Source organism: Xenopus tropicalis, chromosome 4 (assembly GCF_000004195.4).
Source record: "Xenopus tropicalis strain Nigerian chromosome 4, UCB_Xtro_10.0, whole genome shotgun sequence".
Taxonomy (NCBI): domain Eukaryota; kingdom Metazoa; phylum Chordata; class Amphibia; order Anura; family Pipidae; genus Xenopus; species Xenopus tropicalis.
Window position 1 is genome coordinate 67,014,309 of NC_030680.2, and position 13,313 is coordinate 67,027,621.

The 13,313-nt window shown below is 36.4% G+C and overlaps 1 protein-coding gene across 1 annotated transcript in view; it reads right to left on the reverse strand.

Annotated features, from left to right (window-relative positions):
• cdh16 (cadherin 16) overlaps window positions 1–13,313 on the reverse strand; it is a 73,610-nt gene that overhangs the window by 55,931 nt on the left and 4,366 nt on the right. Inside the window, exons 2-6 of the mRNA XM_002941993.4 lie at window positions 10,435–10,492; window positions 9,125–9,208; window positions 6,005–6,145; window positions 5,127–5,268; window positions 677–835 (exon numbers count right to left, since the gene is read on the reverse strand). Of these exons, the coding sequence (XP_002942039.3) occupies window positions 677–835; window positions 5,127–5,268; window positions 6,005–6,145; window positions 9,125–9,208; window positions 10,435–10,488 (580 nt within the window). The 5' untranslated portion in view covers window positions 10,489–10,492. The remainder of the gene's footprint in view (window positions 1–676; window positions 836–5,126; window positions 5,269–6,004; window positions 6,146–9,124; window positions 9,209–10,434; window positions 10,493–13,313) is intronic.

Consider the following 13,313-nt stretch of genomic DNA (forward strand, 5'->3'; position numbering starts at 1 on the left):
GCGTGATTCACAAAATATGGAAAGCTTGCTTTGGTAGTTTTTTTTTTTTGTATTATCGAGGTTTCTTTATCTTTTTTGATATAATTGATATATTTTGACAGTTGTATTCTGGACTAAAATGCATAGAAATGTGCATTCATCTATAACATTGCTGTATTGGATGGATGGATGTTTTTCTTGAGTTTTATAAGCGACATATCATGCGCTAAGAATATAGACACATTTGCCCCCCTTTTTTTTGCCTTAGCTCACAATGAATCAGAAAAGCTTCTGATTGAATTGATAATCTGTAAATTTAATTGTTATCACTTTCTCATTTCTCACAGTGCCAACTGGCTTTTCTCCAAAAATGGCAGAATGTGAACCTTAAAACTGACGACCTGCCAGGGAACTGAAGCAGATGATCAGAAATCATTTATACTACTGAATATTGTATTTTTACTGAATTTGTACCCAGTCCACCAGGACCTGAATTTGGCCTGTTTCCTTATTTCATTCTGGAGACAGACACACACATGAGCAATGCTAAAGAACATGAAATGATATAATGAATAATCATTAATAGGTTAATTTGGTCATATATCACAAGCCTATCCAAGAGTGTATGCAAACAAAAAAACTACCTTAAATAATTTACATTGAATTTTATATCATTTTGTAATCTAAATGCTCTTACCTTGCTCTGTTAATGAGATTGCTCCTGTCTTTGGATCTACCTGAAACATATTTTCATAGGATCTAGCAGGGTAACGAGAGATCAATTTGTAACGCAAGTCTGCATTGGGTGTTGAGGAATCATCTAAATCTGTTGCATTAACATGCATAAAAGCAACTCCTGCAAATTATAGTAACCAAAAAAAAGAGATTTGTTTGTTAAGCATTCAAAAATGTACCTTTACAGTGGAGTGTCAAACTCCCGCCATACTCTAAATCTGCAGATTCCAGCTGTAGGACTGGAGCAGTTACAATGGGACCTAAATGGGTCTAAAGGCCAGTCAAAGTGAGGTTTGGGAATATTTTCTATGTTCCTCCTATACACACCTGAAATCCCAACTTGAAAGTCAGTAAGGGTAAGATGTTGTAAATACTCTATTACTATATTTAATATCATGGATATTGTTGGAACTAAAAATGGAATGGCTGATATAACAATGTCTTCCTTTAACTGTATTAATCTTATGAGCTAAGGGGGGCCCTGACCAAGGTTGGACCTCCAAAAGGCCTGCATTTGTGGGCTGGTCTCAAATGTCTGGATTGGGGGGGTCATTTTTTTGCTGGCATTCCTCCCGCACTGCATAGTTAGTAGCTGCACTGGGGTGGGGGAGCAGGCAGTTTGTGAGTGTGCAGGGGGAGGCAAGAGCAGGTGGCCAGCAAAGGAATTCTGTTTTGCTGTGAATGCATCCACCCTACCATTGTCAGCACAACTGCCACCCATAGACACGGATACCATTTTGTACAGTTTGCATGCTGTTTTATACAGTTAATTATACCAGTGGCCTGCATTGATATTGTATCAGAAACAGAGTTATCATTAGGGGGGAGCATATTGTATTACATTTTACATGAGATAGTAATAATGCCTTGACATTTCTGGATGACAGTATGTTAATGTGGTATCAACATAGTAGACAATTCACATAAGAATATGACAGGCCTTTCTAATACACAAATTAATTCTAATAAGAAATTAACTGTCAATATATACTGCAGTTTTATGTACTGGAGAGCTAAAAATGATCCCTTCCCTGCGGCAGAGCCACACAATCAGAGGAACTCTTCTGTTTTGTTTAGCTTGGAAAGTTGTCTCCTGACCCATGCCAGCAACGGGTCTATATAAATTTAGAATGTGATTTCTTTGAAGTTTATCTGTGTTGTACAGCATTCATTATTGCTAACAATAAAGTATTTCTAAACTTCTACTCGGAAATGTCCTCTCATCCAACTTTCATCTTGCTCGCACCCTTGGCTTTTACATTCCTGTTCTGCCAGCAGTTCAGAATGGGGAATCCCAGCAGGGAATGATGTTATTCAAACATGTCACTTCATTTATTTCATATACCAAAGACCTGTGTCAAAGTCTCTTGACTTGTTTATGTGATTTAATAGCAATGGATTGTGGGGATTGGCTTTGTATAATTTGTCTCCATTTCTGCTGGTTATTCTTAACTGTTAAAGTGCTTAGCAGAGCTTTAATGGTTTGCAGTATCTACATTATATATATATATATATATATATATATATATATATATATATATATATATATATATATATATATATATATATATATATATATATATATATATATTATATATATATATATAATATATATGTGTTGGGAAAAAACTGTGCTTGCTTAAGATGACAGATGTTTGTACATACCCCAGGCCATTTCTGTTTATTATACTCATTAGGCCAGTTATTTATAAGCTATTTACATATTTATTGCTAGCATATATTAAACCTATTTATTGGCACTTGTACTACACAAATATTGTAAAATATGTGGCATTAACCTATGCCAATAAATAGACTTTTGCCTAGTCCCTTTTATCTAAATGGCCACATACTACCCTAATATAAGTAGAATTGATATTCCATTTGACTATATCTGAGTTGAATAGTAAACAAACACAGACCACTGTTAGCATGCGTAAAAATATTATGGGAATTCATTCAAATGGCAAAAGCTTACAGGTGCTGGGGCCTGGGGTTTTCTGGATAAGAGATCTTTCTGTAATTTTGATCTCCATACTTTGTCTACTAAAAAATCATTTAAAAAATAATTAACCAAAACCGTTAGGTTTTAGATGTGTAGACATCTTCAGTGATAATGATCCTCAGATGCTTTGCCAGTCACTTTTCTGGTTTCTTATAAAAGAACTACAGAACAATAGGAGGTCTATGGGAAGCACTAAGGTAGTTTGTTGCTACTAAGGCAACACTAAAACTACTAGTAACACCTCTTATAAACTAATGGAAAAGCAATAAAAATAGTATATTTAGATCTCTAGAAAAAAAGCTATGTGAAGAATTAGGCTTGCGCATACACAGTAGTGTAAAATAGGAATATTTTTCTGCATTGCACATGTCTGAGTCAAAAGAGGGATGCCTGTAAGATAAAGGTAAGTTGGTGGTGTGGCAACTCTTTATCCGTGCTGGGAGGCAGAATCTGACTAAATACCTCTTTCTACTACAACTTCTCTAAAAAATCAAGGAGGAATTAAGTGAAAAATAAAACTGTTAGTCAGTCGCTCTGTTTGGCCTGTAATAGGGGTCACCAGAATAAGACCCCGCGGCTTACAAGCACACTTATCATCATACATAAATTAACAAATGGCATGAAAACATATGCCATTATATGAGCAGCTTTAGTTACAATCCATTTTATGATTTGAGATTTAGTAGAACAGGAAATGGATGGAATGTTCACAAACACAAACTTCTTTTCTTTAATTATTTTCAGCTCCGATACACATGCCTTTCTATGTCAACCTGCATTTATGTGACTTTCGTAACTTTACCCATGTCAAATGCATTCAAATAACTAAAGGAACACTGCAAAGACGCATTTCTGCCTCTATTCAATATTCTGTTAGCCTGGATATTCCCGTTTTATGGTACTTGAACTTTGGAAGCTCTAAAAATAGCCATTAAAACTTGTCCCTCAGAGCAAAGCAAGAATCCCCTATAAATGAGGCACACTGCCATGTGCATAGCTTGGCACATCTCAGCATGAGCTTTCCATGGTACATAGTAATATTCAGCTATCGCCTTATGATAAACCAGCCCAGCTGAAGAGATAAGCAAGCTAAAATGAGCCAGTATATCTGCCCTGACATTTCAGTGCAGAGCATTAGGGTGTGGGAAGCTTTGTAGTGACATCTGAAAGCAGATCCCCAGCCACACATTAAGGAGAGGACTTGGAATAATCAGTCACATGCTTTTTGTCCTTTGTTTCCATCTCTAAATGGCAGGTGAAAAGGATTAAACATCCTACACAATGAAGCACTCTTTCTCATATCAACACCAAAGCCAGATTAATACTAAATGAGGCCCTTGGGAGGGGGGCCCCCACCCTAAACTACAGTTTAAAAATTAGCATATCCTTATTACTTCTATGCAGTGCCCCGCCCTCCACTCTCACTCTCTAAACCCCATCACCTCAGATGTACCCCATAAGGCCAGAGCCGCCGACAGCGCAGCCACAAAGTGTGGTCTCTGAAACCAGAAAGATGTGATGCAATCAGATCCATAATCTGATCATTTTTTCCAGTTTCTGAAACCGGGCCCCTGACACTAGGTGAGCCCTAGGCTAGTGCCTTGGGTGCCTAGTGGGTAATCTTACCACGCATTGTCAGGCTTTGCCACATAGATCGACTTAGCGATGTTAAATCTGGCATTCAGACAGAATAAAATAAAATGCACATTGATAAATTCGCCATTTATATTATAGGTTTTTACACCATTTTTTGGCAGTTTTACAAAGCATTATAAACAGACCTCTAAATGTAATCTATCAAGTCCATCAAAATTGAATAATGAAGACCAATGAAAACACTGCTTAGAATAGACCCATCCATACCATACCAATTTTTTTATTTTTTTTTCAATCTTTCACAGATTTGGTATGCAACAACCACTATGGGCATCCACATATAGGCACAAAGGTCGTACAAATCCTATAAATACTACATTATATTGGCTATCGTAAGGACCTCGTCTGCAATGAAAAATTCCCCCCAAACAAACTACTTTACCAGCGCTAAGTTCTCCTTTATCACAGGGTTGAAGACACATAAAGAAGGGGAGCTAAAGCTGGAAAAGAATGTAGTGGGTCTGCAGCCCATCAATAGGAACATGCCGCAGGTACAATATATTACATGGATGGACTTTTTAATGTTTTTTGTAGTGGTCACTAAACACTCTGGCTGTCTGTCAGCACTTCAGTAAAGCCAGATTCTTAACAATCTATTCTAACTGACATTTCCATTTGCTCACAGTGTTCTAATTTTCCATAAGCTGAAGAACAAGATAAGTTTTATCTCCAGTTAGTTAAAAAAACTGTAATATAATGCTAAGGTAACATAAAGGATACCATGAGCAATTTATTACATAATAGAAGTTACCTTGCTTTGTTCCTTTGCTTACAATTCCATAGAATGTGTTCTCTGTAAAGACAGGCATATTGTCATTCTCATCTTTTACCATTATATGAATAGTGACCATCTGGGATAATATCTCCTCCTCCACACCTTTTCTCAGGGTTACCTGTACAAAATAATGAGGGCATGACAAAACAATGACAGCTTTTCTTGACAAACCTTCCTACTGTTTTGTAGGTTTTTGGCATTAAGGAGTTCTAAGATTTTTGGCTGTGAGGCATTAAAGTGAATACAAAATATGCTTTTCAAGTAACAGAACACCATAAATAATTAAAATATTCTAATATAAGTAGGAGGAATATCACTGTGTAAAATTGAAGTAGTAAAAAGTATTGAGAACTTGCCAATAATATGATCTTCATTGTGATATGAAATATCTCTCTATTGTCCACCACTAAAGTGCCATATTTTCAGCTACCTGAAATAACTGCTCCAACTTACTAGGCAGCATTTCGGAATTTCAGTTTGCCAAAAAAGCAAGGGAAGTTAATGAAAAATGCATTAGACAATGCTGTGCGGTATCAATATGCTGGTCATTGCTGCCACCAAACACCCATGTTTTAATAACCACTGATTTCCAAATCCTCACCATTCTCTCCAGTCATCTCCTTCCCTGGCTTCTAGGATTATGGAATTCCCCTTTTACTTAAAACTTTATGTTTCTTCAGTTCTATCAACCTATGTTACTTTAGAAAATCCAACAAACGCTACAAGCATTAGGGCTTGGATTGTTACTACATTGTAAACATAAGGTAATCTTTAAAAAAAAGCGCATTTTTTTAACCACAAAAGTGTTTATTTTAGAACACCATTTAATAGCGATTAAATAGGATTTGTCATACCTGGAGCGTATAGGATGCCTTCCTCTCACGATCAAATGGTTTGAGGGCATAAAGAAAGCCTGACTCTGGATCAACTCCAAATATTTCTTCATCATTTCCAGCAAGCTCTGTATTATATTGACCATCTGTTGCAAGAATTATCTAGAAAACCGTTTTACTGTAAGGTTAATTGGTAGAATATATTTGGCAAAGTAAAAATAGGATAACGAGCAGGCACCTAGAATGAGAATACAGCTTGTTCCCAAGTGCTTATTACTAACACATGCTAACTCAGTTCCAGTCTCTCCAGATAGATTTCAATGCAACAACATGGTGTCATCATGTTCTGATTCGTAATTGTAATGAAGAATACTATGAAATCAGGAAACACATTCCTGCAATTTTACATTAATCATATTATTTTTAAAAAGGCAATAAATAATTTTAAAACATTTCTATGAATTAACTGATGGCACTGTTTATAAAATGTCTGCATTTAAAAAAGGGCTTGGTTGTTATTATATATGACTTAAAGGAGAAGGAAAGGTAAAAACTAAGTAATCTTTATCAGAAAGGTCTATGTAAATACAGCCATAAGCACTCACAGAAACACTGCACTGAGTTTTCTGTCAAAAAGAATTTTGGAGCATTTGTTGTCTCCTTGTTTTCCTGTGCCAAGACACGCATCTCTCTCCTCTCTCCTGCTCCCCCCTCCCTCAAGAATGCTAAAAACTCACTCCCCCCCTTAGGAATGTGGATCTGAGCCAATCAGCAGGAAGCTTCCTCATAGTCTTACTAACTGAGCATGTACATGGGTCTTGGTGCAGGAGCGAGGCATTATCGGAAATTTCTTTGCAGAGCTTAGCATTTTTTTTTTTTTACTATGAGACTTCTGATCATCTGAACGGGAGAAATATGGGGGAGACTTAAGGACACTATTGAGAGAACTGAAGGTATGCCTGCAGCTTGAGATTAACTCTTTATTAGCCTTTCCTTCTTCTTTAAAGGCACTTCTGTTGTGAATGTTTTGGATTGATGCAATATATATATATATATTTTGTTGAATGTTGTGCAAAAGTTTTCTGTGGAGATTAGCACAGTGTACCACAAGTGAGCACTGGACTGAAAATGTCACTTTTGTTCTTCATGACTACTGCCAGCTGCCATGGCTAACACATTGGAACCATTAGGGTATCTGCCTGTCTGGGTTGCTACCCTGCTACCAGCTTCATTTAGGGCAGTATGGCCCAATGCATCACTGTACACAAGAGTCCAGACTTTAATTTAATGATGCACCTAATCCATAATCTATATTTAGATTTCGATGAATACCTAATAGTAAACAAAAGCTATGTCTGCATACCAAACCAACTGTCAACCTTAATTTGCGTGTTAAATCTGACTGAAATAAAAAAAAAATTATAATATATGAACAAAAATTTGTCTTCTGTTTTTCATTTAAAGTGGCATGATACCTAGGGGCACATTTACTAACCCACGAACGGGCCGAATGCGTCCGATTGCGTTTTTTTCGTAATGATCGGTAATTTTGCGATTTTTTCGGCATCTTTACGATTTTTGCGTAAAAACGCGAGTTTTTCGGCGTCTTTACGATTTTTGCGTAAAAACGCGAGTTTTTCGGCGTCATTACGAAAGTTGCGCAAAGTCGCGATTTTTTCGTAGCGTTAAAACTTGAGCGAAACGTCGCGCCTTTAAAGTTTTAACACTACGAAAAAGGCGCGACTTTGCGCGCAAGTGTTAACGCTACGAAAAAATCGCGACTTTGCGCAACTTTCGTAAAGACGCCGAAAAACTCGCGTTTTTACGCAAAAATCGTAAAGACGCCGAAAAAATCGAAAAAAATACGAAAAAGTCGCAAAATGTTCGTTTCCAATTTGGATTCGAAATCGTGTCTTAGTAAATCAGCCCCCTAGAGTTTGGGTTTAGTTTCTGCTGCAAAAAATGCTGGGACCTCAAACCCATTCTGGGATTCTGTTCATCCTTAGTATAATCACCTTGTCATTACATTACTGCCTGTAGAAAAGTAGCAGGTTTTACAAAATGCAAATTGGCTTCTCATTTCAGAATATAACAGAGCCTTTCAATATGTAACAGAGACAGACTCTGATGCAGCTTGTAACTAATGCAAAACCTTGATCAGTCCACAGGTTAATGGAAGCATACAATCCTTCTACTCATAATGGAAATTTATGTTGCTATTGGAACAATGCTAAAAAAGGGAAGAAACTGCAGCCTTGAAGCCAAGGTGAAATCTTAAGTCAGCCTTGCATATTCAGTGACAAAATGATAATAATTCTAACATCATTTTTGCTTTTCTCCTATTAACTTTTTCTCAGAGTTCTATATCTATGTTGCATTGACTGTATACAGCTATAAGTTAAGCCATTCTCTCATTTCAGTTGTTATTAATGCAGCAGTTGGCTACTTATAAGTGACTCCAGTGCTTTTTAAAGGTGACACCTATTAACTGGTTTAGTGTTTCTTAACCTTTTTTTAAGGGACTCAGATTACATCTAGAAATCAACTTCATGACCCAAGAACTGATTTAATACTCATTATGCTTGTCAATAGGTGCAGGAGCGCACAATTCAGAACAGAACGCAAATAGGACTGAGTGGCATTGTGTGCAATTACGGGGAGAAGCAAGGAGCACATTTTGACCAAGAACCCTGTGCAACTCACTACAGGGAAAAGTTGCCCACTGTGCTTGTGGATGTAAATGAGCCTTCTTGTTTTGCTAGAAGTGAAACTAGGAAGCACACACAGGGAGAACCAAACATATATTTTAAGTTGTACTTTAATAGATATAAATGTGCTATTTAAGCAAGACTAGAGTAGATTATTGCTTCTCACTACTCACTTATTAGTGCTGCTAATATGTGCAACCATCAACTGCTTTCTATTTAAGACTCTTTTTGACTACTTTCCAAGAAATGTCACTTTCAATTAAAAAAGATTCTATTTTTAGGGATAACATTAATCCAAAAGAGCTTACAAAATGACCTGAGTAAGTCTGCATGTGTATGTATGCATATATAAATATATATATATATATAAAAATACAATATATATGTGTGTGCCTTTGTTGTTTAGATGGGCAACCAAACCATTCTTTCTTACCTTGCCAAGGTACCAGGGAAATGAGCCTTTGTAATTTTCAGGAACCTCAATATATTGTTTAACTTGGGAAGAGGAATTTATGATCTATATCAAAACAAAACATTTATAGGTAGGTATTGTGTGTATTGCTATTTCTGAAGACATAAAAAACAATAAACAAATACATAAAATTACAGGTATGACATCCGTTATCCAGAAATCCGTTATCCAGAAAGCTCTGTATTACGGGAAGCCCATCTCTCATAGACACCATTTTAATCAAATAATTCTAATTTTTAAAAATGATTTCCTTTTTCTATGTAATAATAAACCAGTACAACTAGATCCCAAATAAGAAATCATAAAGGAAACCCTACATGAGTTTGCTAACTAGTGCTGGGTTTAGAGCAGAAATAGCATGGCAATTTTCTTAAATTTCCTCAAATGGTCTTTTGTGACAAAGAAAAACTTTGGCAGTTTTATGCATTGTTTTCTTGAGCCCGAAGGCTCAAGCAATCATATATCTGACCACCTAAGTGTGGAGATTCAAATTACAGAAAGACCCCTTTTCCTGAGAACCCTACATTCTGAGCATTATGGTATCAGGTCCCATACCTGTACAAGCAAGTTAAAAGCAGAATGATTTGAAATGAAAAATCTCAATAGAAAATGGACAGAATCACTGATCTGGATGTTTTTCATTATTTGGTAAAAAAAATAATTTGTTACCCTCCTGAACATCATTCTGATGCCATTAGCAATGTATAACGTATCTAAGTAACATGGCACATAAGGCATCATTTACAGATTGTGGGGCAAGGTGCAAAGTGCAAGCTGCCATGTTTTTCACGTTATACCCTGTGCTGCCATCTGCACCTCCATTCTGGAGTATAATAACCTATGCTGCCCCATGAATAGCCCTGCCTAAATTCAGTATTGTATTTAGAGGGTGAGGGAAAGCACATAAGTGGCCTTTACCACCTCCTACCTACCCCCTGGGTGCAGGGTGCAAAGAAGCCATGTACTTACCCCCTACCCTATGGCAGCTGGAAGAAAGGGGCTGGACACAGGTGCTTTCTGAAGTGCATTAGTAAATGAGGCCTACAGTGTTTTGTAGAAATTACTCTTGATGGAAAGGCACACAAACTGCTTCAGCTTATTTTTAACTGGTAGTGCACCTGACCATGGAATTTAACTTTAAAGGTCATTTGAAACTACAGAGTATGGAAAAGATCGAAAGGTAATAAATAAAAATATAATTATGGACTTTGGCAAAATCAGGTTAATTGGTAACTGATACTTTAACAATGCTTTTGAAATATTACACATACCTGAGATGTAATGGAGAGGAGAAGAAACAAGTATAAATAGTACCTTCCAACCATAGCTCTGTAACAACAAAAACACCATAGCATTTTATCTTAACATTGCAGCTGTATTTATCTTGTATTTATTGTTATACTTTGTATTTATCGATTATTTTAATAACCCCCTGTTTGTATTAATGTATTCTACTGTACAGCGCTGCGTACATAAGCAGCACTTTATAAATAAAGATATACATACATATACATACATACATACTTATTTGATTGGCTAATTGTTCAAATCCATTTCTTCTGATGGGTTATAGCAAAAACGGATTGCTTATATTTTATTAATAATATTAATAATATTAATGTGAGAACCCCTGAACAGCAATATGATAGGTGCCTGTAGTATAAATTTGCTAGGTGGCTAGGCTATTTTTATTGTCGTTTCTTCCCAACTGAACCAGAAATTGCGTCCACTTTCTGGTGCTGCACTTCAGGGCAGGAAATGGACATCAGAAGAATTCAGCAAGTTACCATTCTGGCCTTATGGGTAAGTTTTATTAAGGTTTATTTACTAATATAGCCCAGAGTCTCATTTGAAATGGGAAACTCCTCATTCATTGCATCAACACACATTTCTTGGCACAGAAAAGGAAAACCTGAAACCCTATTCTAGCATGATTTGTTTGTAATAAACTCTTCCAAGAATTCCAGGATATTTTTTAAACCAAACAATTGCTATTGCAAGACAAAAAAATAGCTGTAGCCACCCCCAACCCCTTCAAATCACCATTTACATTTACTGGGTTATTTTCTGTAATATATATATTTTTATCCAGCTAAAATTAACGGTGTCCTACAGTATGTGTTGCTATCATGACAAATACATTAAAAAGTCTCCCCATATATATTTGTAGTTACGTTTTTGAACCATTGTCTACTTTAACGTGATTAAAAAAGATTCTTTCATTCATAGGGGCTGATTTACTTACCCACGAACGGGTCGAATGGAGTCCGATTGCGTTTTTTTCGTAATGATCGGTACTTTGCGATTTTTTCGTATGTTTTGCGATTTTTTCGGATTCTTTACGAATTTTTCGGATCCAATACGATTTTTGCGTAAAAACGCGAGTTTTCCTATCCATTACGAAAGTTGCGTAAAAAGTTGCGCATTTTGCGTAGCGTTAAAACTTACGCGAAAAATGCACAACTTTTCGCGTAAGTTTTAACGCTACGCAAAATGCGCAACTTTTTACGCAACTTTCGTAATGGATACGAAAAACTCGCGTTTTTATGCAAAAATCGTATTGGTAACGAAAAATTCGTACAGAATCCGAAAAAATCGCAAAACATACGAAAAAGTCGCAAAATGTTCGTTTTCAAGTCGGAACTTTTCCAATTCGGGTCGGATTCGTGGGTTAGTAAATCAGCCCCTTAGTGTTGCCTTTGTTTGGCATTTTGGATTATAAATGAATTTGTTTCTTGAATTATTTCGTTTTCTGTAAAACAAGCTGATGTTTTTGCATGACAGCTATGCAAGGTTTCCAGCTGAAAATGGTTTAGTGAAGTCAGTGCTTTGAGTTCCGCCTGTGGCAGTCTAACATTTCTTTCATCCTAATGCAAATTTCTAAAACTAGAGTAAAGTTACCAATTACTGCCAATGGATTTCAGGAACATACTGGATTCTGCCAGATAAGTTTGTCCTCAAGCTCTCAAACAATGACAATGCCGTCTTCAGGTTACATTTACTTCTAGTGGAGCTCTGACAACAAGGATTAGGATTCAGTTCCATGTAAAGAAGACTACTTGTACATCCTTATACTTTACTAAACTGTACAGGAAAAGCTCTGTCCTAAAATGACCTAATAATGCTTCAAGTTCAAAGAGTATTATATGAAAGGCTCACACTTTTGAAAGAGCTAAACATTGCAAATGTTCTGTGTCTTTTTTGCTATTAATCTATATATCTATCTGTCATCTATCTATATCTGTTCAGTGTACTTCTTTAAAATATGCATTTGTGCATGCATCTAAAGTAATCTCACCAGCTCACAGAAAAAAATGTATGTTTACACCTTAGTGGCTCGGACCCATCAAATTGTCTGCAAAAAATTATTTTAGAAAATAAGAAAGAGGTAAGCTTGGATATCTACCGATGTATTTACATCCAGGGCATACCTGACGTATACACTTTGTGCCAAATTAATAATCAGGTGTCCAGGGCTCCTTTGCACCCTGTGTCTATAATACTTTCTTTTGCACATTTTGAATGATGAGCAAGTTGGGAGACAGGTAAGGGGTGGTAAGAGTGATTGTTATTTGCCCCCCAACTTGTCCCTCATGGATGAAGGCAACGCAGTATTCATATTCAAAGCACAGCTCCTTGTGCCCAATTCTGGATAGCAAGGACATTTCTTCTCAGGTGCTGCTAGCTGTGCAGGGTACAAGGTGTCAAAAAAATATACCAGTTTACATTTTTTTTTGTACTTTGCACCCAGCCCATCATCTGTATGTGAGGCTATAGAACAACACATTTAATTCCATTTACCCTTTTTTTTTAATGAAACAAAATGTAATTCTAAGCAAATTTCCAGTATACATTCATTAAAACATTTCAGTTGTTCTACAGTTATATGTAAATGCAGTTGGTGCTGAAAGAATTGTCTCTCCCTTTTAATTCTTTGCACTGATGGTTCTGACTCTGAATATATAACAAAAGGGAAAAGATGTCTTTGCTGGAGAACAGCTGGCTTCTGCTACATTGTTTCAAGAGTCAGAACCAGCATTGCAGAAACAGACAAACAATTATCATTCCTATTATCTGTGTTTTCCCAAAAGTATATTTAATTACTCATAGTAAAACAGAAAGTGTTGAAAGGGTAGCAAAAGTATACACA